The sequence below is a fragment of the Dama dama genome, chromosome 3, assembly GCF_033118175.1.
Source record: "Dama dama isolate Ldn47 chromosome 3, ASM3311817v1, whole genome shotgun sequence".
NCBI classification, from domain to species: domain Eukaryota; kingdom Metazoa; phylum Chordata; class Mammalia; order Artiodactyla; family Cervidae; genus Dama; species Dama dama.
The window spans coordinates 58,301,851-58,326,528 of NC_083683.1; the positions used below are offsets into that span (position 1 = coordinate 58,301,851).

General features: G+C 40.1%; 1 protein-coding gene across 2 annotated transcripts in view; it reads left to right on the forward strand.

The window, feature by feature from the left end:
* Positions 1 to 24,678, forward strand: part of PTPRB (protein tyrosine phosphatase receptor type B) — a 124,733-nt gene that overhangs the window by 26,286 nt on the left and 73,769 nt on the right. Inside the window, exons 1-5 of one of the 2 annotated variants that reach the window (XM_061129943.1) lie at positions 6,039 to 6,173; positions 6,580 to 6,853; positions 20,087 to 20,362; positions 21,064 to 21,315; positions 22,936 to 23,199. In XM_061129943.1, coding sequence (XP_060985926.1) covers positions 6,120 to 6,173; positions 6,580 to 6,853; positions 20,087 to 20,362; positions 21,064 to 21,315; positions 22,936 to 23,199 — 1,120 coding nt within the window. In that variant the 5' untranslated portion in view covers positions 6,039 to 6,119. Of the gene's footprint in view, positions 1 to 6,038; positions 6,174 to 6,579; positions 6,854 to 20,086; positions 20,363 to 21,063; positions 21,316 to 22,935; positions 23,200 to 24,678 lie in introns of those variants that run through there. The other variant, XM_061129936.1, reaches the window with a different exon arrangement.

A 24,678-nucleotide genomic window follows, 5' to 3' on the forward strand; every position in this document is an offset into this window, starting at 1 on the left:
GGGGGAAGGGAAGAGGGTGAGAAATTTATGTAGGGAAAAAAAAAAAATACCAGGAAACCTTAGAGATGTGTCTGGGAGAGGAGATGGTGGGGCTGCTGCTAGAGACACATCCGGCACTCCCACCCCTCCCTTCCAGGGTTTAAAAAAAATCTTGGCACGGCCAACAGTCAGAGCAGCCAGTGAATGTCTTTTGTGCCGATCTACTGAAGAATTCCTCTTGGGTATGGGATTGACAGAGAAGGTAGTTTATTATTATTTGGATGTGCTCAGAAAGACATTCTCATTCGTGGACTTTGTCATTCTCTAGCATTACTGGGTGCTCAGCATCCATGATTTATTGCTTTTATATACTATTACTACTCACACTAACACTTGTTAGCCAGGGAAGTGCTATTCATATAACATGTACCTTCTCATTTAGTCCACCCCCTCATTAAACCACCCCCAAATGTTTATATTTGTTTCCATTTTCCTGGAGACCTATGACCTAGTAAGGTTACGATTAAGGAAGCTAGAAAGCTTCCTTGAAATGTAAGTATCCCAAAATAGTATCTCTAAACACAAAAATCACGGTCCTTTTTAGAAAACTGCTTATCAAAATTATCTTACCTTAAATTTTAATAAGTCCCTTTTTAAATGCATGACACCTGTGGCAAGTTAAAATTGTATTCACTTCTGCTATCATTGACTGATAGAGCCAATTCAAATTTAAACAAAGAAAAGGATTTGCCATCTTGTAATTGTTTTTAATTGACACATTCCCTAATTGCTAGGCTTTCTTCTTTTTAAAAATCTCTGAGGAAACAGACATGAGAGCTACATAAAAAAGGCATCAGAATTGGCCTGTCATCTGTTGTTTGCTGCATGTTGATCATTTTCCCTTTAGCATCTGTACTTTATGGAGAAGTGTTAAATATCAAAATGTGTATATAATGCACACTGTAAATATACTATATAAAATATATACTATATTATATATTATGTCACCACTTTACTTGACACCTTCTAAAACTGTTCAAGGCCTTTTAAATTGCCAATATATTTCTTATAACCAGAGAGCTCAGTGAAATTTAAAAAAATGAATTATCATTAACTTTCTTTAATATAAAATGATCTGGTTCAGGATTCAGGGTTCGGGACTGACAATCTAAGACTTTTTATTGGAATTTGGATAGCTCTTTCTCACCAACTAAAGCAGGAAATCTTGTTAAACACCGCACACACATTATTGAGCTCCACCAGAGCTCATTTCAAATTCCTCAGGTTGTGGTAGGGCCCTAAGATTTTATGTTTCTAGCAAGTTCTCAGATGATGCTGACTCTAGCCTTTGAGAACCACTGTCCTAAAGATTACGCCTTCCCTCCCCTTTCTTCTTTTTCTCCCTTTATCTTTCCTCCCACTCATCTTTTCCCACCTCTTTCTCTTCAAAATCAATCTTCTCTTCTCTCTTCTCTCACCCTCTCTCCCTTTCAAGATGATCTTTGAGGTATACAGCAGGAACATGTCTAGAAGGGCTTGTTTAAAGTACTTATTCAGATGACAATATTTACTGAGCAGCTACAAAGACTCACTCATTCATTCATTCATCTACTCATTCAAAAAATACTTGTTGAAACTCCACCATACTGCCAAGTTCCGTGCAGAGGAGCAAGACAGACAAAGACTCTGCCCACAAGGAATTCTCTGCATGGCCAGGGAAGACAGTTAGTATACAAATGTATAAATAATTAGATTATTACCAAGTGTCATTAATGTGCAGAATTAAATAAATGGGTTGCTGAGATGAAGATTGATAACGGCACACTTAACCCCAGGAGGTCAGAAAGGGTCTGGCCCCACAGGGGTGTGTTGAGGCTGAGATCTAAAGATTGAGAAGATAGCTAAGCAGAGCCTGTGGGCGGGAGTGGTCCAAGAGAAAACTGCAAGCATAAAGGCCCTGGGGCAGAAAAGAGTCAGCTCCTTAGGGTGTCTCCATAACTTAAACCAAGGCCTGGCACACAGTAGGTGCTCAGTCAGTATTTGCTAAATGAGTGAGTAAATGGATTATTAGACCCAGGGTGCTGGACCCAGGCAAGCAAGAGAGAGGCATGCGGTGAGCAGAGGCCAGGTCACGAAAGACCTTTTAGGTCATGAGTGAGAAGTTTGAATTAACCAATCAGATTTACCGATCCACTCTCCCTACATCCCCTCAAACTTCTCTGCACCCTGCTCAAACTTGGATGTAAAGTAACAATTCTCAAAACATGGCCCCAGGACCCCTGATGATCAGTTGTATCATTCAACATGTATGTTCATAACATGAAAAGAATCATGCTACCATCTATGAATTCATAATTAATGAATGTCACTTAGAGAAATTATTCATTAATTGTTATGACTATCTGTTTAAAAGGCAGCTGTTTAACCAACAGTTTGATTTTAGACACATATCTAATACAAAAAACAGCCCCACCCTTCCCATGCAGTCTGGGAAAGATTTCATAGTGGCAAAGAGAAGTTATCCCTGAAAAGTTACAGAGAGGGTGACTCCAAATTTCTGGAATGCAGTAACTCATAAAGCAAATGCAGTGGCATTAAACAGGATTTGTTGTTGTTTAGTCACTAAGTCGTGTCTGAATCTTTGTGACCCTATGGACTTGCAGCATGCCAGGTTCTGTCCTTCACTAATTAAACAGGATAAATAGGTTCAAAAGAAGTTGAGGAATTCCAAACAAAGATGAGAACAAAGAATAAAATGAATTATTTTATTTATACTTTGTACAGTAGTTTCAAATAAACTCCTTTTGTAAAAGATGTTATCTGGCAGATTTTCCCAGCCCCTTACTTCCTTGAATCTACTACACATCTCTCTAATTTTTCATATTCATATAAGTGTTTCTAAAAAGAAAATCAGCCTTTAAAATGTAATCAGTAAAAACCTGAGTTTAAACTTTCTCTCCTTGTTTCATAATATAGTCATTCTTATGGGTTATTTAGGACCCACTAATTAATTGGGGGCTTTGCCATGAGCCTTATGATACTCCAAAAAACAAAACAAAACAGCAATTACATATGTTTGGAAAAGACATATCTCTGACTCCTAGGCCTTTCCTTCATAGATTGCTGTAATTCTTCATACACATTGGTATCAAAATAGATAAAAGACACACAGTCTTAAATGTACAATGTCTCTCTTTGATAGATCAATAATAAAATCACTGCACTTAAAGAAATTGCTCCTCCTTTTCCTAATTCCTATCCCCAGGGTTATTATTAGCAGGTCACTATTAATTATAGAATTTAGAAGCATTTGAAGAGTGTAGTGGGGATATTTTGTTATTGCCTTGTTTGACTAGTCCTCTTCACCTTTTTTTTGTATAGTTGCCTCTATTATAAGGCAGTATATTGCATTATATTCAGACATTATATTATACATAAAAAATACAATTTTGAAGTTAACTGATAGGGTACAGTAGGTTGGTAATGTAATATTTTTTTAAAAAAGAATGAGAAAGCTTGGAGAACTTAGAAAAAAATAAGATTTAGCAAAGTTTTGTGCAAAGGAAAGAGGAGTATTTAGTAAATTGGAGTGGAAAGATTCCAAACTGGGAGGGCCAATCTATGAGAAAAAAATGCAAAAACTTCACTGGAAAAAACAAAGAAGGATGGGCAGCAGAAGTTAGGTAAGCGGATCCTGCGTGATGGATGAACTTAAAAAAGAGTGAAGTGTGTGATTTGGATACAGTCTATTATTAGGTTAGCTGGCACTTGGACAACACATTAGAGTTTGCAAAGGTGCTTAAACATATGTGATCTTATTCTTCATAATATCTCTGGGAAGTATTTAGAGTAGGCGTTATTCCAGTTTTACAGACAAGGAAATTACGTTGCTTTCTGAATACACCACAAAGGGAAATGGTGATGTGAAAAAGGAATAAAGCTGGAAAAGACTCCTGTAAAGGCCAAAGGCAGCTTGTAGGTTTACAGGATCTAATGTGGAGAGGAGTGTCTCTGATGATGCTGAAAGGCACACTAGGCTGTGAATAGCCATTGAATTTGAGGGGCAAAATATGGAGGGTAAAGGTTCTTTATTAAGACCAGTGACCTGGGCAAATAAATAAGAAAGATTCCATTTTCCCAAAAATACACACATATTTTAGGTTTGACCTTCTTTGAGTATTTGTGACTTGAAAAGGAGACTTGAGATCTCCAGTCCAGCTGCTGGAGAAGGAAATGGCAATCCACTCCAGTACTCTTGCCTGGAAAATCCCATGGATGGAGGAGCCTGGTAGGCTACAATCCATGGGGTTGGGAAGAGTTGGACATGACTTCACTTTCACTTTTCACTTTCATGCACTGGAGAAGGAAATGGCAACCTACTCCAGTGTTCTTGCCTGGAGAATCCCGGGGACGGAGGAGCCTGGTGGGCTGCCCGTCTATGGGGTCGCACAGAGTCGGACACGACTGAAGTGACTCAGCAGCAACAGCAGTCTAGCCACAGAGTAACAACCCATAGAATCTTCAAAGGAGTAGAAACTTCATTTTTTCGTTAATTAAAAAAAAACAAAACAAAACATGATTTCTGAAAGAATTGAAATAATTTTCACTTTTTTCCTTTTTTTCCTCAAAGTAGATACATTTGATATAGTAGTCAATAATATGCCTTTATGTATAATCTATTTGAAAAAGAAAAGAATGGCATCTTTCCCATTAATATAGCTCTACCATTCTGTTTTGAAAATCTCCTCTCCTAGCAATTGCCAGAGATGGCACCCAAAGAAAAGTAACCAAACATTAGAAGCTTGTTGCAATACTTTGCTACTATCACCTGTTTAGTCCCTCAGTCCTGTCCGACTCTTTGCCATGGACTGTAAATCCCCAGGCTCCTCTGTCCATGGGATTTCCCAGGCAAGAATACTGGATGGACTGCCATTTGCTCTTCGTTTATTGGGAACTTTTTAAATTTTCAGATACATGATCACTCAGGTATTGAGGCAACTGCTAGAAGTCAGCACAAAGGTAGCGCTTGAAACTAAGTGAATTTTGCTTTTTTGTAATATATGGGGAGCTGGGCCATTAAAGGTATTTCCCTCAAACCAGAGTTCATATTGCTTTCTTATATTCAATTATAGCTAAAACGACTTTAACTACTGAACCGTCAGTCATAAAACTGCTTTGCTTGTGGGCTGAACAAATGGTGGTGATTATATATGTCCTTGGTTAGCACTATTTGCATAACATTTGGGGAGGGCACAGACCTCTACACAAGAGAAAGGGGAAAGTGAATGGCAGGAAACAAATGAAGGCCCAGTTGACGATGGACACCACCATTTTAGGGTCTTCTCTTGGTGGTGTCAGGGGGCATGCGTTGAGACGAATGCTTTGAGGTGAGAAAGGCCATAGCAGCCTAATGAAAGGCTTTAGGAAAGAGGGAGGCGACCTAGGAAAATCTGCTGTGGTCAAGTTTAATCCTGGGAAAAGGGACCCTGGAGAAAGCAGATGAGGAAGATAGGAAGGAAGACAGGGAGGGGGAGGCGCAGGGTGTGGGGGAAGAGGGCGGGGTGGGGAGCTGGAAAGTGAGAGGGGGCGAGTCCAGATCGTGGTGAAGACGGTGGGGTTGAGGACCACAGAGTGGGAAAAAAGTGGCAGTCGGGCGGAGAGGTGCAGAAGGAGGCAGACCTCCGCGGACGCGGCCGGGACCCCTGGACGGGGAGGCGGCGGCGCGGGGCGGCGGGGGCAGCTTGGCCCGCCTCGTGCCCCCTTGGCAGCCTCAAGCCTTGGCTCCTGGGGGCTCCCTCCCTTGCCGGCGCATTGTTCCTTTGCCGGGAGACGAGGAAATTGCCTTTTGATTGCGGAAGTCCGCGGCCGGGGCCCGGGGCGAGGCAGCGCGGGTCAGAATGGCAGCGTGGGAAGGGCGGCGCGCTGCCGGCCCCAGCCGCCTCTCGCGTCCGCAGCCCGCCCGGGGCGGCAGCAGCAGCGGCGGCGGCGGCGGCCCCCGCGCGTCCCCAGCCCGGAGGCCCGCGCTCTGCGCCCGCGGGGCGCGCTAAGCGCGCGCAACAAGTGGTCCCGGCTCCGCCGGCCGTCGGGCCGCGCCGTGCGTCCCAGCCCCGCAGTAGAGTTTGGGGGAACCGCCGAGCGCCATGCGGAGCCATGGAGCCGGGCTGGCCCTGTGGACCGCGCTGAGCCTGCTGCAGGTGAGGGGCCGAGAAGAGGTCCCCGCGGGCGGACGCGCCCCTCCCCGCCGAGGACCAGATTCTCACCCCGCTCTCTGGTGTCCTGGGTTGCGTTTTTGGAGAGGGAGGTGGCAGAATTTCTCCCCCTCCTTGGGGAACGGTGATCCTCTTCTGAGTCCCCAGCCAGACTGACAGCTCGTGCCACAGAAGGCAAAAAGCCACCTTCTCTCTCCAGCTGCTCGGGAGAAAAAAGCAGTTAGGGGGAAAGTGGCCACCCACCTCTTTTCTCTTGACTGGAGGGCGAAAGGATGCAGGGGCTGAGGCTGGGGCCAGGGGTGAGCGGAGGCAGCTTGGGGAGCTTGCTCCGGACTCATCCCTGGGCAGGGATAGATGGTGGGCTTCAGCTATTGTTCTGGTTCCTTTGCAGACTGGACTGGGGGAGCCAGTGAGATGCAACTTCACCTTGACAGACGCCAGGGTCTCCAGCCGGGCCGTGTCTCTCCAGTGGAGAACTTTGGCGTTCCCCTGTAACTTTAACCTCAGCTACAGAAGTGACACGTCGGGGGTCGCGTGGTGCCACCCTGCGCGGATAGACAACACCACCTATGGATGTAACACCAAGGATTTACAAGCGGGAACCATCTATAATTTCACTATTATGTCTCTGGATGGAGAAAAGAAAACTATGGTCTTGCAAACAGGTAAAAAGTGACAGGTGCGGCTGGAAGTCCAGGCCACTCCTGGCTGAGACCTGCCTTTTCAAGCCAATGCTTCCTTTGAGTTCCAGGCATACAAAATAATGATTATAAAGGGTAAAAACATCTGTAAGGTAACTACTGACGAAGATTTCTAGTCTCCTCAGATCTGGCAAGAAACAGCTTGGCTGACCTTCAGAGATGTCCCTAGTGCTGAAAACAGCGGACTAGCCACTTAAACAGGGAGAGCAGCAGAGAGAATAAGTGCGCTGTGGAGGGAGTTTGTTAAAGTGATGGGGTTTGAGCTCCGAACACGTTGAAGTGTCAAGCCCTGGAATAATTTTAAGTCAATGTTTTTAGAATAAATAACGGAAGTGCAATGATTAGGGATATGACTTTCCCCAACTTAGTTTTATTTTTGGAACCAAGACCTAAAATCATCAGGGATAGAATCATTCTTAGGGGGAAATTAGAAAAAGTCCCTTGAAATGAGGATATGAAAATTTTATTTATTTTTTATCACTTGAGTAACTAAAACCATACAATATCAAAGAACATCTTTTGGTTACTCTGCAAGTTAAATCAATCATTTTCTGTTCGCTTTTGGTAAAACCTTCCATGCATGGTAAGAGTGTCTTTCCTGCCTCAGTTTTCTTATCTGTAAAATGAGAGTGTTAGACTTGGTCATTGAAGTCCAGGTTCCAACCAAGAGCTTACTTAGGCGGGGGCTGTTGTGCATGTTACCTCATTAATCCCCAGAGTCACCCTCAGATATGCTGTAAATCCGCTAATGACTTCCATGTTTTATGACCTTATTAGTCTTCCTTTTAACATTATCTTTATTTGTTGCCATAGAGAAGCCTGACTTTCATCCAGAAAGTCAAATTTGACTGAAAAACTCCAGAAGTTAAATTTAGAAATGTGTTGTCCTCACTAGTCTTTCACTTTCAGCCGAACAAAGATCACTTCTTTAGCTATAGTTCTTTGAGAGGTGTGAGAATGGTGTGTTATCAGAGCTGTTACAACAGAGTCAGGAAATGTAAACAGATTCATATGATAAGCTAATTAATTACTCTCTTATTAAGAATGCCCAATTACTTCAGATGAAAGGTAATTTCTGCGATTTGCAGGAACTTGAATTGAAAAGAGACATCACTTGTTAAGAACACGGTTGTGTTTTTATATAGAATCAAAGAGAGTCCAAAATCACTGACATAATAAGAACATTTTACAGAAATTTAAGTGGCTGGGATTTTTAGTTATAAAGTTCTTAATTTCTTGATATACGAAGGTAGTTCCATGAACACTCAGATTGCCAATACTGTGAAATTCATGACAGAACTTCTAGATATGTTGTTTACATTTGATAAGGTGTCTGTATTGAATGGAGCAGAATGATTTTTAGAAACAGGTGAGCCTTCAGAAGCTTAAGGGAGAAAAGATGAAGACATTAAGCAAGAGTACATTGATTTAACCCAGAGGTTTTGCTTTTTTGGAAAAACAAAATTGATAAAAATGAACTCACTGTGGTGTCACTAGTTAGAATATGTTTAGAGTTTAATTAGTGGGTGTGTTTCAAGTCCAGACACATTTGTGAAATGTAAGAAATATTTGCATTTTATTGACTATGTTGAATTAAAAAAGAGACAATCAGCATTCACAGTTGTTAGCATTCAGTGTCTCATCATTTTCCTTAAGGATTCACCTTTTACAGTACCACAAATAGACTTTTCACCACAAATTTTATGAGCGCTGTGCCAAATGTGAAGAATGAAATTTGATCAATGGTGATGTTTGTATAATGATAATTTTTCCATAGTTATTTGTATGATGGTATAACCTTACTTTGGATTCTCTATATTTAAAAATAATTTACTTAACTCGATATTTTTTTAATTAAGATATTTTTACAAATGTTTCAGAGAGAATATTTTTGGTTGATTGTTGTTTATTTTTTGTCAGCACTTTCTGTGCTTCCTATATTTTAAGGACATATGTGAGTTTTTGTTCTAAGTTCAGAGAAAGTACTGGTATCCCTCTAGTATTAACTGGTACGCTACAGAGATGAATGCCACAAATCATATTTTATTGTTACAAAAGCAGGATCAACTAGTCGCATAATATTGAGTCTGAGATATAACTTCAGACAAAAAAAGTCATTCAGATATGTTGTCCTTTTCTTATTCCATTATGCCTGTCTTATCATTATAGCGTAAAATAGAGTGAGAGCAAGCATGATGTGACTGGAGATATAGCAGTTGCTTAGATTATCTCTGTGTCATTCCAAGTGGGATTTGGCTGGTTATTTTTCCTGGTAAATTATCTAAAAATAGTTATTTTAGTAATGTAGACATGACCTTAAAATAAAATTTAACTAAATAGGAACTATTTCAGCAACAGTCAGTTTTCACTCCAGATTTAAAATCAGAATTGGAAAACCTATGTGGATTCAAATTCAGTTCAACAAACATTTATCAGGCATGGATACTTGCCTGATCAGGGGATTAGGCCAGGTAGTGATTAATAAAGATGACAAGGCATGTTCTCTGTTCTTGTAGTCTTCTACAGAGGTGAGGGAAGTTCAGGATAAGGGTGGTGACAGAGCTTTACCACTTCTTCCCATTGAAGACCCTGCTCTGCTTCTCTTGGATGTTTTTGGTCATAAACGATCAATGCAAGAACTGTAATAATTTGAAAGCCAAATTATCTAGTTGTAAATTTATTAGAAACAGATTATAAATTTCAAAACCTCAACAATTCTGTTAATACTCTGTCCTTGGAATATAGATCAGAGACTGCAAACTGGTAGCCCCTGGGGTGTCGAAACATTACGTGAGCCAAACAAAATCTATCTGTTATTTAGGCATCTCGACACTCCCAGGGGCTACCAGTTCACAGCCTCTGATCTAGGCTCTGAGGACCCAATGTTCACAAAAGTGTGGAGGTTTTCAATATTTGTTATCTGCATAATTTATTTCAATAAATTTTGTCTGGTTCATGTAATGTTTGTGAAAAATTCAGATTATTTCACCAACATTGAGCTGAAAATTCATATAAATACCAGGCATATTGATTACCTTAAAATATTGGAAGATTTGGCAAAACTTGATTATTCTGCCTGGAACTCTCTAAAGCTGAATTGTGGCTTTTCTCCTTTCAGATACCCTGGACCGGGGATTATTTATTTCCTTAACTTAAAGTATCCTAAGGACATTTGTGTTTGCTTACATGAAACTATAGAGTTTTCATTTAGAAATTTGGGGGAGTTTTTATCTTTCCACGAATAAGAAGTAGTTCTTCAGGACCTAAAATGACATCTAACCCATGGTAGGTGGTCAGTAAATATTGATTAACTGGATAGAAAGATGGATTGATGAATGGAGAGATGAATGGGTGGACCTATGAATGAATAAATAGATGATAGATAAATATTAATAAATGAAATTAATACTTTGGGGGAGAATGTATGTAAAGAAAGTGAAAGTGAAGTTGCTCAGTTGCGTCTGACCCTTTGTGACCCCATGGACTATAGCCTACCAGGCTCCTCCGTCCATGGGATTTTCCAGGCAAGGGTACTGGAGTGAGTTGCTACTTCCTTCTCCAGGGGATATTCCTAACCCAGGGATTGAACCCAGGTTTCCCACATTGCAGGCAGAGGCTTTACCATCTGAACCACCAGGGAAGCTGACTGTCTGTAAAAATATGGTCTGTTCTCCTTGGGTTATGGGTAAGTTATGGAGCCCAGGGAAGTAATCCGATGGTAGGGAACTTTACCTGTAGGAAGAATATCTTTGTGGCATATACTTTCTTGTTAATCACTGTCAGGTTCTTATCAATCAGCCTAGTGCGCTTTAGTCATGTCCAACTCTTTGCGACCCTATGGACTGTAGCCCACCAGGCTCCTCTTTCCATGGGATTCTCCTGGCAAGAATACTGGAGTGGGTTTCCATGCCCTCCTCCAGGGGATCTTCCCGACCCAGGAATCGAACCTGAGTCTCTTATATCTCTTGCATTGGCAGGTGGATTCTTTACCACTAACGCAACCTGGGAAGCCCTGCTAATCAGCCTAGAACAAAAAGGCAAAAAAAATTTAGCTCTTTAAAATTAGCTCCTGTGTTTTTAACTTTTAAAACAGCTTTAATTACCAAATTACTATATCAGTTATTATTTCCACCTCAACATGTTGTATTAGTTTACCAGGGCTTCCATAACAAAATATCACAGACTGGGTGGCTTTAACAACAAATTTATTTTCTCATGGTTCTAGAGTCTAGAAGTCCCAGATCAAGTTGTCAGCAGGTTTCTTCTAAGGCTCCTCTGACTGTCTTGCAGATGATCACCTCACTATGTCCTTACTTGGTCCTTCATCTGTGTTGTCCGTGATCTAATCTCCTCTTCTTGTAAGGACACCGGTCATATTAGAGTAGGAAGCACCTTAAAGACCCCATTTTAGCTCAATTACCCCTTTAGAGATCTTATCTCCAAATACAGTCACATTATGAAGTATTGGTAGTTAGGGCTTTAACATATGGATTTTAGAGAGATGCAATTCAGTTCATAAAACTCACATGACTTTAAACACAAGTCATTATTTCTCAGCACTGTCTGTAACTTATGGCATCAAAATCTGTTGCAGGGTTTGTTATAAAAGCATATTGTTGGCTTCTACCTCATATATAATGAATTTAAAAGTAGAGCCTAGGGTATCTGATTTTAAACAACTATCAAAGTGAATCACTGCATACTGAAGTTCAAGAGATAATGATATAGTTTTTCTATTATTCATTGGCATTAAGTTTTTGATAACCATTTCTTTTTATGCCTGGTTAATTCTATAATGATTAGAAATATTTATTGTCTTTCCCAAGAAGAAAATAATACTCTAATATTTGTCTTGCACTCCTGTAGTATTTAAAATACTTTCATCTACCTTGTTTCATAAGTAAAAGTATAAAATATATATATTTAACTGACCATATATTGTTTAATTATATCCACATGGCACTCCTGTGGAGGGAGTGTTATGAGGCACAGGTTACATAGTGGTTAAGAGTTGAGCTCTGAAAGCAGCTGCCTCCACTACTTACTAACCAAGTTGCCTTGGGCAAGTTATTAACCTTTTCTAACCTCTAAAATGAGGACAATAATAAAAATAATGCTCACTTCATAGGGTTGTTTTGAGGTTTTGATTCAGACATAAATTCTACAACCATTTTTGTCACATACTAAGTGTGAAATGTTTCCTGTTATTACTTTCAGGTTAGAGATGAGATTGATATTCATAAGAATTAACTAATCACAAATCCATACTGTTAACAAACATAGACCTTGAACCCTGGCTTACTGGCCCCAACTCCTACTCCTATTCTTTCTATTACTCTGTAGAATGGATACAATTTTTAAGTTGGCTTTTGTTCTTTCAAATTACCTGTGATAGTTTGTTGTTACTTTTCAACTCAACTTTTAAAGAGAAGAAAATATATTACAAAATGCTTTAAATCTATAGATACTTAGCCTACTCAAGGGTAGAATAATGATTAAAAGTATGTTAGTGTGATGAAATAATATTGATTTTGATTTTGTTGTACTTCTGGTGATGAGCTTCAGTATTCAGGAATCAGCCATTTGCAATGTATTTATTTCAGGAATTTTAAGGTCGAGTTGAGTTCCATATATGAAATGGACCAACCTAGTTCTCTGAACGTGACTTTTTGTGTGTTTGGAAGCTTCTGCCACTAGTCTGACCTCTGTAGGTGGGCATGGCATTCTACACATTACCAAAAAATAAAATCTAAGTTGCCCAGACAGAATGGAAGAAAATTTATTATGGCTTCCATTCCCAGACACCAATTCCCTGGAATCCCCCTGGGGGATGGAGGATAATGCTGACTACTTTCTAACATTGCAGGAGAAGTCAAGGCCATTCTATATGTAGGAATGTATATAAACAAAGGTGAATCTATGCAACTGAAATTAACATGGTAGATATACATACAGATTTCCAGGGATTGGGGGTTTTGATTTTGTTCTTCTTCCTTCTAGACGGAAGAACCCAAATACATAAAAAGTAAGCAGAATAGTATTATGAACGACCATGTACCTACACATCACCTACTGTCAACAGTTACCAACTGACAGACCATCTTGTTTCATCTGTATCCCCACCCACTCCCTAACCATGTATCATATCAACACAGCCCAAGTCATTGTTTAATTTCATTTATAAATATTTCAGTATGCATTTCTGAATGGTAAGCATTATTTTTGACATAACCACAGTATCAATATCATACCTAACATTAACAGTAATTCCTTGGTACTGAGATGTCTAGGTTCAGAAGCACACATCAAGCAACAGCTCATGGATTTCTACATAAGAGAGACTTCTGGGCAATCTGTTTGGAAGAGGAGGCCAAAGGACTTCCCTTTATACTGCGTTTATGTAATATTGAGAAAATCTCAATTGGTTTTGCTTTTCGGCTACACTGCGTGGCATGCGGGATCTTAGTTCCCCGAGCAGGGATCAAACCTGGGGCCCCAGCAATGAGAATACTGACTCTTAACCATTGGGCCAGCAGGGAATTCCCAAGAAAACCTCCACTGTTAATATCAAAGAGAAGAGTGGGACTGCTGAAGGATATCCTGGGACTGAGGGTATTAAAGTCTCTATCAGCTGGCAGGGCCCCCGCAGTATTAAAGTCTCTATCAGCTGGCAGGGCCCCCGCAGTGTTGACACGGTTCTCCAATGCTCGGTGGAAGTGAGCTTTTGAGTGCTGTAGCTTACACTGCCCTCTCTCTCTGCAGTGGCCTCTCTTCTCTCTGATTTCTAAGTCCTGCTTGACCTTCCAACTTGCTCACGCTCATTTCCTTCATGAAGCCCACCTCTGAGATCTCCATCCTTGAATGTCGTTCCCCTTTTGCATGTTCAGCATTGACCCTGACCTGTGTTACCCTGAACGGTAGCAGTACTCACACCAAGTACCACTTTCTGAGGCCTCACCACATGCCTGGGCTGTACTTAACACTTTGCCTCCATTACCTCTTAACACTGCAGCTCTGTAAAGCAGGTGTCCCATTTTACAGATGAGGAAACAGCCTCGGTGCAGTTAAGTGACTTGCCTAAAGTCACTGTTTGAAGTGCCATTGTTGGGATTTGAACGCATGTGTAGTGTGACATCAAAGTCAGCCTCCCTGATAAGTCACATTTGTGTTTACCTTTTTCACATGTCCTGTATGCCTGAGTAAACTGTAGACCCTCAGAGGCCAAATACGATGACCTGTAAAATAATATGGTATTCCTCGCTGTTGTTAATCATGATGTGATGATTGTCTAACCTGATTTTTTTTTAATTTCTTTTTTTTTTCCATTCATCTCCATTAGTTGGAGGCTAATCACCCCACAACACTGCAGTGATCTTTGTCATACACTGACACGAATCAGTCATGGATTTACATGTATTCCCCATCCCGATCCTCCCTCCCACCTCCCTCTCTACCCGATCCCTCTGGGTCTTCCCAGTGCACCAGGCCCGATTTAATTTCAAGGCTGTTAAAACTTTGAAAGTTCTTTGCTACCTGAACTTTATGTCTAGTGTATAAAGTTGATAAATGAAATGTATCATTAGCATAATATGGTATGCTGCTGCTGCTGCTAAGTCGCTTCAGTCGTGTCCGACTCTGTGCGACCCCATAGATGGCAGCCCTGCAGGCTCCCCCGTCCCTGGGATTCTCCAGGCAAGAACACTGGAGTGGGTTGCCATTTCCTTCTCCAGTGCATGAAAGTGAAAAGTGAAAGTGAAGTTGCTCAGTCGTGTCTGACTCTTAGCGACCCCATGGACTGCAGCCTACCAGGCTCCTCTGTCCATGGGAGTTTCCAGGCAAGAGGACTGGAGTGGGTTGCCATTGCCTTCTCCATATGGTACACATCATCTTATAAGTCAGAAAGCTGACTATAGTCAAGCTGCAACAAAGTAAAAGAAAATTGTTGTTGTTGTTTAGTCACTAAGTCTTGCCCCACTCTTTTGCAACCCCATGTGCTATAGCCCAGCAGGCTCCCATATCCATGGGATTTCCCAGGCAAGAACACTGGAGTGGGTTTCCATTTCCCTCTCCAGGGGATCTTCCCGATCCAGGGATCAAACCCGTGTTGCCTGCACTGACAGGCAGATTCTTTACCACAAAGCTACAGGGAAGCCCTTTGAAAGAGATTTTTCTCTCTATGCATGCGTGCTAAGTCACTTCGGTTGTGTCAGACTGTTTACAACCCTACGGACAGTAGCCCGCCAGACTCCTTTGTCCACGGGATTCTCCAGGCAAGAATACTGGAGTGGCTTACCATGCCCTCCTCCAGGGGATCTTCCTGACCCAGGGATCAAACCTGAGTCTCTTATGTCTCCTGCATTGGAAGTTGGGTTCTTTACCACTAGTGCAGCCTGGGAAGCTCTTCCTCTTTCTAAATGTATTTAATTAACTACAGATTGTGAGAGCAGTTGCTTTCTCGTTTTCTTCTTCTGCCCGTTTTCAACAACCTGTACCGAGGAATGGTTTGTGGCTTTTGCCTCACCATTATTCTGTTTCCATGATAAAATTCCCAATTAGTTTATATGAATAGTTGATGTTCACACCGTTTTATGTAGAGGGCTACTAAATGCAGCTTCTGGTCTCCTAGGCACCCTGCTTTTAACTAGAATAGTATAATTCCTGTAAAGGTACAGAAGTTGACCCTGTAATCACATAAAATCACATAGAACTCTTGGACTGGAGTTAGTGCTGAAACATAAGGTGTGTGTTGGAGAGGTGGGTGGAGGATAGTAGCCTGCTTGAGTTTCTGTGGGGAAATTCAGGCTTCATCTCATGAAAAATTCTTGGTGCTTCCTAGGAGATCAGGATGGCAGATGGGAGAGATATACAAAGCAATTATTTGGCAATAGTGGGAGAAAGAAAATAAGAAAGACACTTGGAGTAATCCAACACAACACAAGGAACACCAGGTTAAGGCAGTAGGAGAGAAAAAGCAATAGACGAGAAAAATATTTTTTAAAAATCGATAGAATGTTCCCGGATGCAGAATTAAATTTAGCTTTTATTAATATTGTTATTCATTTATCTGTGTTACAGTATCCAAACCATCATCAAAGCTTCATCAAATGAAGCTTCTGTAAATTTGTCTATTATTTTTCTTGGACATCTGGTTTGATTTTTTGTTATACTGACCATGAGACTCATGACATCATTTTCCACCCTGGGACAACTAGGGTGTGATAGAAAAGAACTCACTGGAAGCCAGGTGTTAGAAGCTCTGCTGAATTACCTGTGTAATGTAAATGAGTCACTTCATGCCTCTCATCGTCTTCTCCAAAGTACATTGTAAATGACCAGACCCTACGCATGTATACTCTGTGCCATATGATTTCAAAAAAGCTTTTGACACTAACTTATGAATTGTCTGCTCTCTTGTTGTAAGGCTAAATTTATTTCCAAAATACATACTAACATTTTGAATTCTAAACACTCCTCAAATTCTTATAGCAGTAGATAATAATGCTTTAATGGCTATACAAAAGAATTTTTTAAATATCACTTCCATTTTATACGTATGGGGTTTTCTCTCTCCTTAAGTCAATTTAAGAAAAAAAAGGAAGAATCTGTTTTGGTTCAAGGAATTTGACTAAACTTTATCAGAAAAAGCAGATCGACAGCAAACCTACTTATGAAATTCTAGGGCTTCCTGATAATGAAATTCAGTGAAGCTGAGCAGCTGAATACTGCAGAATTTTGCATTTGGCACTCCACATTTCAGGTCTGTCTGGAACCAAGAAATACAAACAAAGATGTCTTAATTTTATGACTAATGATAAATTTTGATATATTGATTGAGATTAAGTTATTGATTTATGGTTTCCAATAGTTCTCATAGCTTAATAATACTTCACGGGTTACAGTATGTGTAACAGCTGTGGATGGAAAAACCAGAAAGGCTATAAATGCACACATGTGTACATTGATAACTTTTAGCCATTAGCATAAATTATATGTCAAGTAGGGTTTTCTAATTACATATGATCTTCATGTGATAAGATTACAGACATATGACTAAATTTTCAAATGGCATTAAAACTCTCTTTCATATATCTATCTAGATACCTAGATAGATATGTCTCTGCATAGATAGATGATATATAGATGCATAGGTAGATAGATGGACAGATAGAGAGATAGATCAAATTAGCATCCTGATGGAAGTATCTAATTTGTTTCTAACAAAATATTGAAAACCTTAAAAAATTTAATACAGCAGAGTTTTCCTTGGTCTTAGATTGAAAGTCTGAAAACTATTGCACTCCCGCTGCATGCATAGTGATCGTGGACCTCTGCCAGCAAAGGCCTTTATCACAGCATAAATGGGGTTTTAAGTGTTTGTTTCCAGTGCAGGTTCTTGCAGCCCAGGCACTTCCCAATCTCATTGTTCCTTTGTTCTAGCGGATGTACAAAGGGTTGACTGTTTTGTTTTCTGGCTCAGAGAGATTAGATAAAGCCTGCATTTCTGAACTTCACCCTCTAGGCACGCAACCTTAAAATTCATTTTTTATAGCTTTTATTTTGCAAATTATATATGTTTAGATCATAAGGATCATAACATCATTTTCTTTAACCTTTACCTGACTGGGCTGTGCATGTAGGTGACTGTATTGATCCCATTTGAACAATCACTGGAAAGCATCTCTTTCTCTCGTTCTTGTCCTTAAAATGCCTCTTCAGCAAAAATGCATCACCTCAGTTGGCTATGACAAGGTTGCTCTTGAGTTTCTCAGGCTATGAGAATTTCATGATAACAAGAAAACTTTTTGAACGGGAAGTTACAACGGGAAGTTGTATTCTTTCCTTTTATTGTGGCGTCTTTAATTGTAGACTGCTATGTAGGATAGAAAATTTAAATAATATCGCCACACATACACACAGACACAAACCCATACTGTTTTTCCTCAAGAACCCATAAATGAGAATCATCTTGGAAATTTTTTTTTTTTAATCTTAAGGGTTAGAAAGTTAGTTCATGAGAATAAATTGATAAGATTTTTCCAAGATTTTTTTTTCTTAAGAAAAGCGATTAATGCTATTATCAGTTTAGTCTCTAAAAAAGACTTTTTTTAGAGTCTTTTTGCCTCCATTCTGTCCGTGATTCGGAGGAAATTTCTCACAGACAGAATACGTTGTATACCAGGTGAAGTCTCTGGTATATCTTGTTACTCCTCCAAACGTTAAGAATATAGGTACTGTTATTATGCTCCCCAGACAGAGGGAGAAATAGAGACTTAGAAGGTTAAGTAACTTCCAAAGGGTCTCATGACTGATACATGAGGGAGCCAAAATTTGAATTGAGTTCTGACTCCAAAGCCCACTATGACAAGATTGTCCCAACTAGAAGAGGAATAATAGCAATAGTAATAATAGCAAACCTTGAACACCATGTTGCAGACACTTTTTTAAGTGCTCTAGATAAAATACTCAATTTCACCTTCATAACAGATCTACTGAAAAGATAGTATTGTTATCAGCATTGCATAGAGGACACAGTTGAGACACAGGGGGGTTAAGGAATTGCTACACATCTACAAAGCGGGAGACCCGATTCAAGACTCTAGAATCTACACTGCTTAGGTGAACCTGTGCTGCTAGGGTGTAAACCACAGAGCCTTGTCCTCCTAGCTCACCTGTGCTGTGGAATCCCAAAGTTTGCTGCCTTGACTTGGCTGTATTTAGCTTATGTGTGGCGTCTATGGGTGACCCATAGTCTACTCAGCTGTCTGGCTATAAATACCTTTTGAATATAGAGTAAGATTACCTTGTTCCTACTGTATTAATGCTAATAACAAGTGAAGAATTTCTTAAAACATATACTGTTCTAGGAAGATGCTAGAATTTCTTATTTCATGAGTAAAATATAATTTACCAGGTGGTAGATAAGAACTGAGATCGCCATGCCATGCCACTAAAACAGTTAACCTGACTCTTGAAATTTAGTCTCCAGTATCTTTTTTTTTTTTTTTTTTTTTTTGAGTCTCCAGGATCTTGAGCTCATTTCCTAAAACAAAAGCCAGGTAGGACTTCTGAAAACTTTGTATATGTCACTGTCAACATTTCTTCTCCCCATCTTCAGGGTGTGGAGCGCCTCATTGCTCAGATGGCCCCACAGCATCATCTGCTCTCTAAATCTCATTGACTGAGTCCCTAACCTGGAGATGTACCAGTCATCCTATTTCAACTTCTCCAGTGAAGATGCAGTGCAGAGGAAACAGGACTCCTCAAACTGACCCATGGCTTTGAGGATTGAAACTAAGTGCATGGCCAGGTGCAGGACTCACCCATTCCCGTCTGCTCTAAGAGTTTTGGCAGCTCTAAGAACTGATGAAGTTCTGATGTCCCAGAACTCAAGTTTAAAAAAAAATCTAGGGACATAAGGAATCCCAATTTCTAAAAATATTTATTTGGCTGAGTTGGGTCTTAATTATAGCACACAGGATCTTCACTGCATAATGCAGGATCTTTCCTTGAGGTGCACAGACTCTCTAGTTGTGGTACATGGACTTAGTTGGTCTAGGACATGTGGGATCTTAGTTCCCCGACCAGGGATTAAACCCACATCCCCAGCATTACAAGCAGATTCTTAACCGCTGGACTACCAGGGAAGTCCCAGGGAATCCCTGTTGTTGGGAGTATTCATTTTGGTGAACATACCTAGTCTTGGCTTCACTGTCAGGTTTGTATCTTTTGTGGTTTTCTGATATGTAAGAACAACCCAAAGTTCTGTAAACATAACCCCCTAAGCCCCACAGCCTAAAAAAGAGAACATTTAGCAGAAATTTTAAAATTATTTCTTAATATCTATATTTTCTGTTAAGATTTTCAGTATTTATCCAGGAAGAGCCTGGATGTTTGTCAGTGTTTGAAAAATGCAAAATCTGCAAGCCAAAGAAAATGTAACCTTGCTTGGATCTCCAAGCTCAGAGCTGTCATAACAAAAAAGTTTTATTAGAAAAAAAGGAGTTTATATGACTATTAACTAAGGTAGATTCCTTTTTTAAATACAATGGTTTGGAAGTAGTGTAAAATGCCCATTCATATCATGGGCAGCAGAGTTCTGAAAGTGTTGAAGGAAACTGAGTCTGGATTGTAGCAAGGTAAGAGTGCATTTGCAAAAGTCCTCAAGCCACTTTCTCTTTTTTGGTTTTTGCCCTGTAGATCCTTTACCTCCTGCTAGGTTTGAAGTCAGTAAAGAGAAAAGTACTTCCACCAGTTTGCATGTTTGGTGGACTCCTTCCTCGGGAAAAGTCACCTGGTATGAGGTACAGTTACTTGATGATAACCAAAAGATACAGATGGCCCAGATTCAAGAAAGAGCTTCACGGAATGAATACACATTTTTCAACCTCACTGCTGGTAATAAATATAATATTGCCATCACAGCTGTTTCTGGGGATAAACGTTCCTCTACAATGTATGCCAATGGATCAACAGGTAAGATTTGTTTACATGTAGTTGGATATTTAATAGTCTATACACCTTTTGAAATTATATTAGATTCAGGAGTAAGAATGCTGTGAGATCAACAACAGATAGATAGATAGAAAAGACAGGCAACGAAACTGTTTGATATAGAGGAAAGATTGGACTGGAAACAAGGAGGTGGGATTGGGCTGCCACCTTGCTGGGTGATTTTGAACAAGTCATGGAACTTCTCTGGGACTGGAACTTTCTCCAAAATGAAGATGTTTCCTAGAAAGTCTCTGCTTGTGCCCATGTATCCCAGTATCAGTGGCATATTACCATTTCCTTCTATACCACACTGTCTTATCATTCACTCTCCACTCATTTTCTCTCCTGCTTTATTGCTCTCTTTCAATTTTTCATCTTCTATAATTCTTTCTTTTTTCTTTTTCTTTTATTACTATGCTACATCATACTTCATGGGCAAAATCTACCTTGATACCTGTTAAATGGGGGAGATAGACAGGTAAACTATGATTTAGCTTTAGGCTGTGGGATTTGAAAAGAGTGTTAATCCATATCCCAGTAAAATGTCAGGGGTGCTATTTTCATTAGTTATTACACAGATTACAGAGAAGCAAAAATGAATGTGTGGTTTCAAATGAAATGTGTTTATATATTTTATAAGGAAATTATGAATAACACTTTGGAAATGCATTTTATCCCACTAGTGCCATCCCCAGTGAAAGATATTGGTGTTTTGGCAAAAACTAATTCGCTCCTGATTTCCTGGTCACGTGGCTCTGGGAAGGTGGAACGATACCAGCTGATGCTAATGGATAGAGGGAATCTAGTTCATAGTAGTACTGTGGACACTACTTTCTACACTTTTCATGGACTGACACCTGGTCACCTCTATAATGTCACCATTGCTAGTGAGGCTGCAGGGCTGCAAAACTACAGATGGAAATCAGCCAGGACAAGTAAGTTTCCCCAGCTTTTCTGTACAGTAATAAGCTCAATTCAAGGAAATGTTTAATAAACAAGGTTTATTATTTAAATAGTGGCAGTTTAGGGCAAATTAATATCCATATATTACAAAAGACCTTAGTATGTATCCCTATTTCTACTTAGAGGAATTCCCTTTTATTCTAAAGTTTAGGCTAGCCCTTGGCAGTGTTATGAAATAGCAGAATTAATCATGGATATAGTCTCAGCTTCTCTTTTTATTTAGGGATTGTCACTTCCTTCTCTTAAACCAGCATCCACTGCCTTTGTGACATCACTCACAATGAACCAGGATTCCTCTTCTCAGTGCTATGCAAACACCTACTCCTGTGAACCAGCCATTTCCCAAACCTTCTCTTCTATGAAGCATCTACTGAGACCCAATTCTATAGTTGTTCTCATAGGCTAATCTGTGCTATGCTCAGTTTTAATGAATTGGGTATATACACACATACTCATTCATTTGTTCTTTTAATCAGTATTTATAAGGTGCAAACAATGTCCTCGACATTGTAGATACAACAGTGTCCAAGAAAGACCATGTCTTTGCCTTCATGGAGCTTCCATTCAAGTGGATTCTTATGCTTCTAGTCAGTCTACTGTGTTAATAAATAACCTCCTTTGGGAAGCTATGTAAGTTTATATGAAAAAGAAAGTACTTTTAGCACAAAAATTTATGATACCCAATCAATCAACCAATCTATTTATTATGTACTTGTTGTTACTAAATACATAAAAAAGATGGGTAGAAATTAGGCACATGACCAACTTCTTTGAGGAGTCCACTTAAAAGAATTTCAGAACTGGAAAAGACCATTTTAAATTTTTCTGACCCAAGCCATCATTAAACTAAGGGCCCCATTATACAGAGTGAAGTAAGCCAGAAAGATAAACACCAATACAGTATACTAATGCATATATATGGAATTTAGAAAGATGGTAATGGTAACCCTATATGCAAGACAGAAAAAGAGACACAGATGTATAGAACAGACTTTTGGACTCTATGGGAGAAGGCGAGGGTGGGATGATCTGAGAGAATAGCATTGAAATATATATATTATCTAGTGTGAAACAAATCACCAGTCCAGGTTGGATGCATGAGACAAGTGCTCGGGGCTGGTGCACTGGGATGACCCAGAGGGATGGGATGGGGAGGGAGGTGGGAGGGGGGTTCAAGATGGGGAACACATGTAAATCCATGGCTGATTCATGTCAATGTACGGCAAAAACCACTACAATATTGTAAAGTAATTAGCCTCCAACTAATAAAAATAAATGGAAAAAAAATTAAATAAATAAATAAACTAAGGGCCCTTAGGCTTAGTGAGATAGACAGGGCTGTCTAGGGTTGCCCAGCCAACCCATGGCCAAATTTGAGCCAGAATCTAGGCTCCTGACTGCCATGTTTGTGCTCTCTCCACTAGCCAGACAACCTTTCTTTGGTTTTGTATTTTTTTTTAATGTTGTGAAGTCATTTTCTTCAGAACAGAGACTGTGGCTTGTAGAGATTAAAATACAGGTCAGAATTTGGCCATAAGAGTGGTATGAATGACATCCTGAATTAAAATCTCTTTCTGGTTCTTCCTAATTAGCCCCCATGGAAGTCTCAAATCTGAAGGTGATGAATGAAGGCTCTATGACTTCTCTAAAAGTCAAGTGGCAAAGGCCTTCCGGAAATGTGGATTTCTACAACATTACCCTGTCTTACCAAGGGACCATCAAACAATTCAGAACATTAGCATCCCAGATTACTGAAAGTCAGTTTAAAGACTTGGCCCCTGGACGACTTTATCAAGTCACCATCAGCTGTGTGTCTGGTGAATTATCTGCTCACAAGACAGCAGTGGGCAGAACAGGTGAGTCTAAGTCTCCATAAATTCCTTAGTTGCTCAAATCACTCTCTGATCCATCTTAGAATGGAATAAAATAGTTCAGTTCAGTCACTCAGTCGTGAGCACGCCAGGCCTCCCTGTCTATCACCAACTCCCAGAGTCTACTCAAACTCATGTCCATTGAGTCAGCGATGCCATCCAGCCATCTCATCCTCTGTTGTCCCCTTCTCCTCCTGCCTTCAATCTTTCCCAGCATCAGGGTCTTTTTCAATGAGTCAACTCTTCGCACCAGGTGGCCAAAGTATTGGAGTTTCAGCTTTAACATCAGTCCTTCCAATGAACATTCAGGTCTGATTTCCTTTAGGATGGACTGGTTGGATCTCCTTGCAGCCCAAGGGACTCTCAAGAGTCCTCTTCAGCACCACAATTCAAAAGCATCAATTCTTTGGTGCTCAGCTTTCTTTATAGTCCAACTCTCACATCCATACATGACTACTGGAAAAACCATAGCCTTGACTAGATGGACCTTTGTTGGCAAAGTAATGTCTCTGCTTTTTAATATGCTGTCTAGGTTGGTCATAACTTTTCTTCCAAGGAGTAAGCATCTTTTTATTTCATGGCTGCAATCACCATCTGCAGTGATTTAGAAATCACCATCTCCAGAAAGATAGTCTGCCAGTGTTTCCACTGTTTCCTCATCTATTTGCCATGAAGTGATGGGACTGGCTGCCATGATCTTAGTTTTCTGAATGTTGAGCTTTAAGCCAACTTTTTACTCTCTTCTTTCACTTTCATCAAGAGGCTCTTTAGTTCTTCTTCACTTTCTGCGATAAGGGTGGTATCATCTGCATATCTGAGGTTATTGATATTTCTCCCAGCAATCTTGATTCCAGCTTGTGCTTCATCCAGCCAGCCCAGCGTTTCTCATGATGTACTCTGCATATAAGTTAAATAAACATGGTGACAATATACAGCCTTGACGTACTCCTTTTCCTATTTGGAACCAGTCTGTTGTTCCATGTCCAGTTCTAACTATTGCTTCCTGACCTGCATACAGATTTCTCAAAATAAGTTAGAAGGAAAAAATTTTCCCACCTTGGGAAGTATAGTCTACATCATTCCTATGTAGACTGAGAGTGTCTATGAGTGAGGACCCCTTGTGCAGAGTCAAGCAGAGGGTTCATTGCATTCATATGAGTTTTTTCAGCAAATGGATTTGGATTGATTTCTGAACGATCTGTATTACTGGCTCTGCCCTGTGCTCTTTCATGTCACACTACTTAAGTAGCATCAATGAATTAGAACTGATACTAATCAAGAAAACATTCCTGATCAACTCTTATAATGAGGGCTTTGTTGTGTTTGTTGTTCAGTCACTCAGTTATGTCCAACTCTTTGTGACCCCATGCATACCAGGCTTCCCTGACCTTCGCTATATCCTGGAGCTTGCTCGAACTCATGTCCATTGAGCTGGTGATGCCATCCAACCATCTTGTCCTCTGT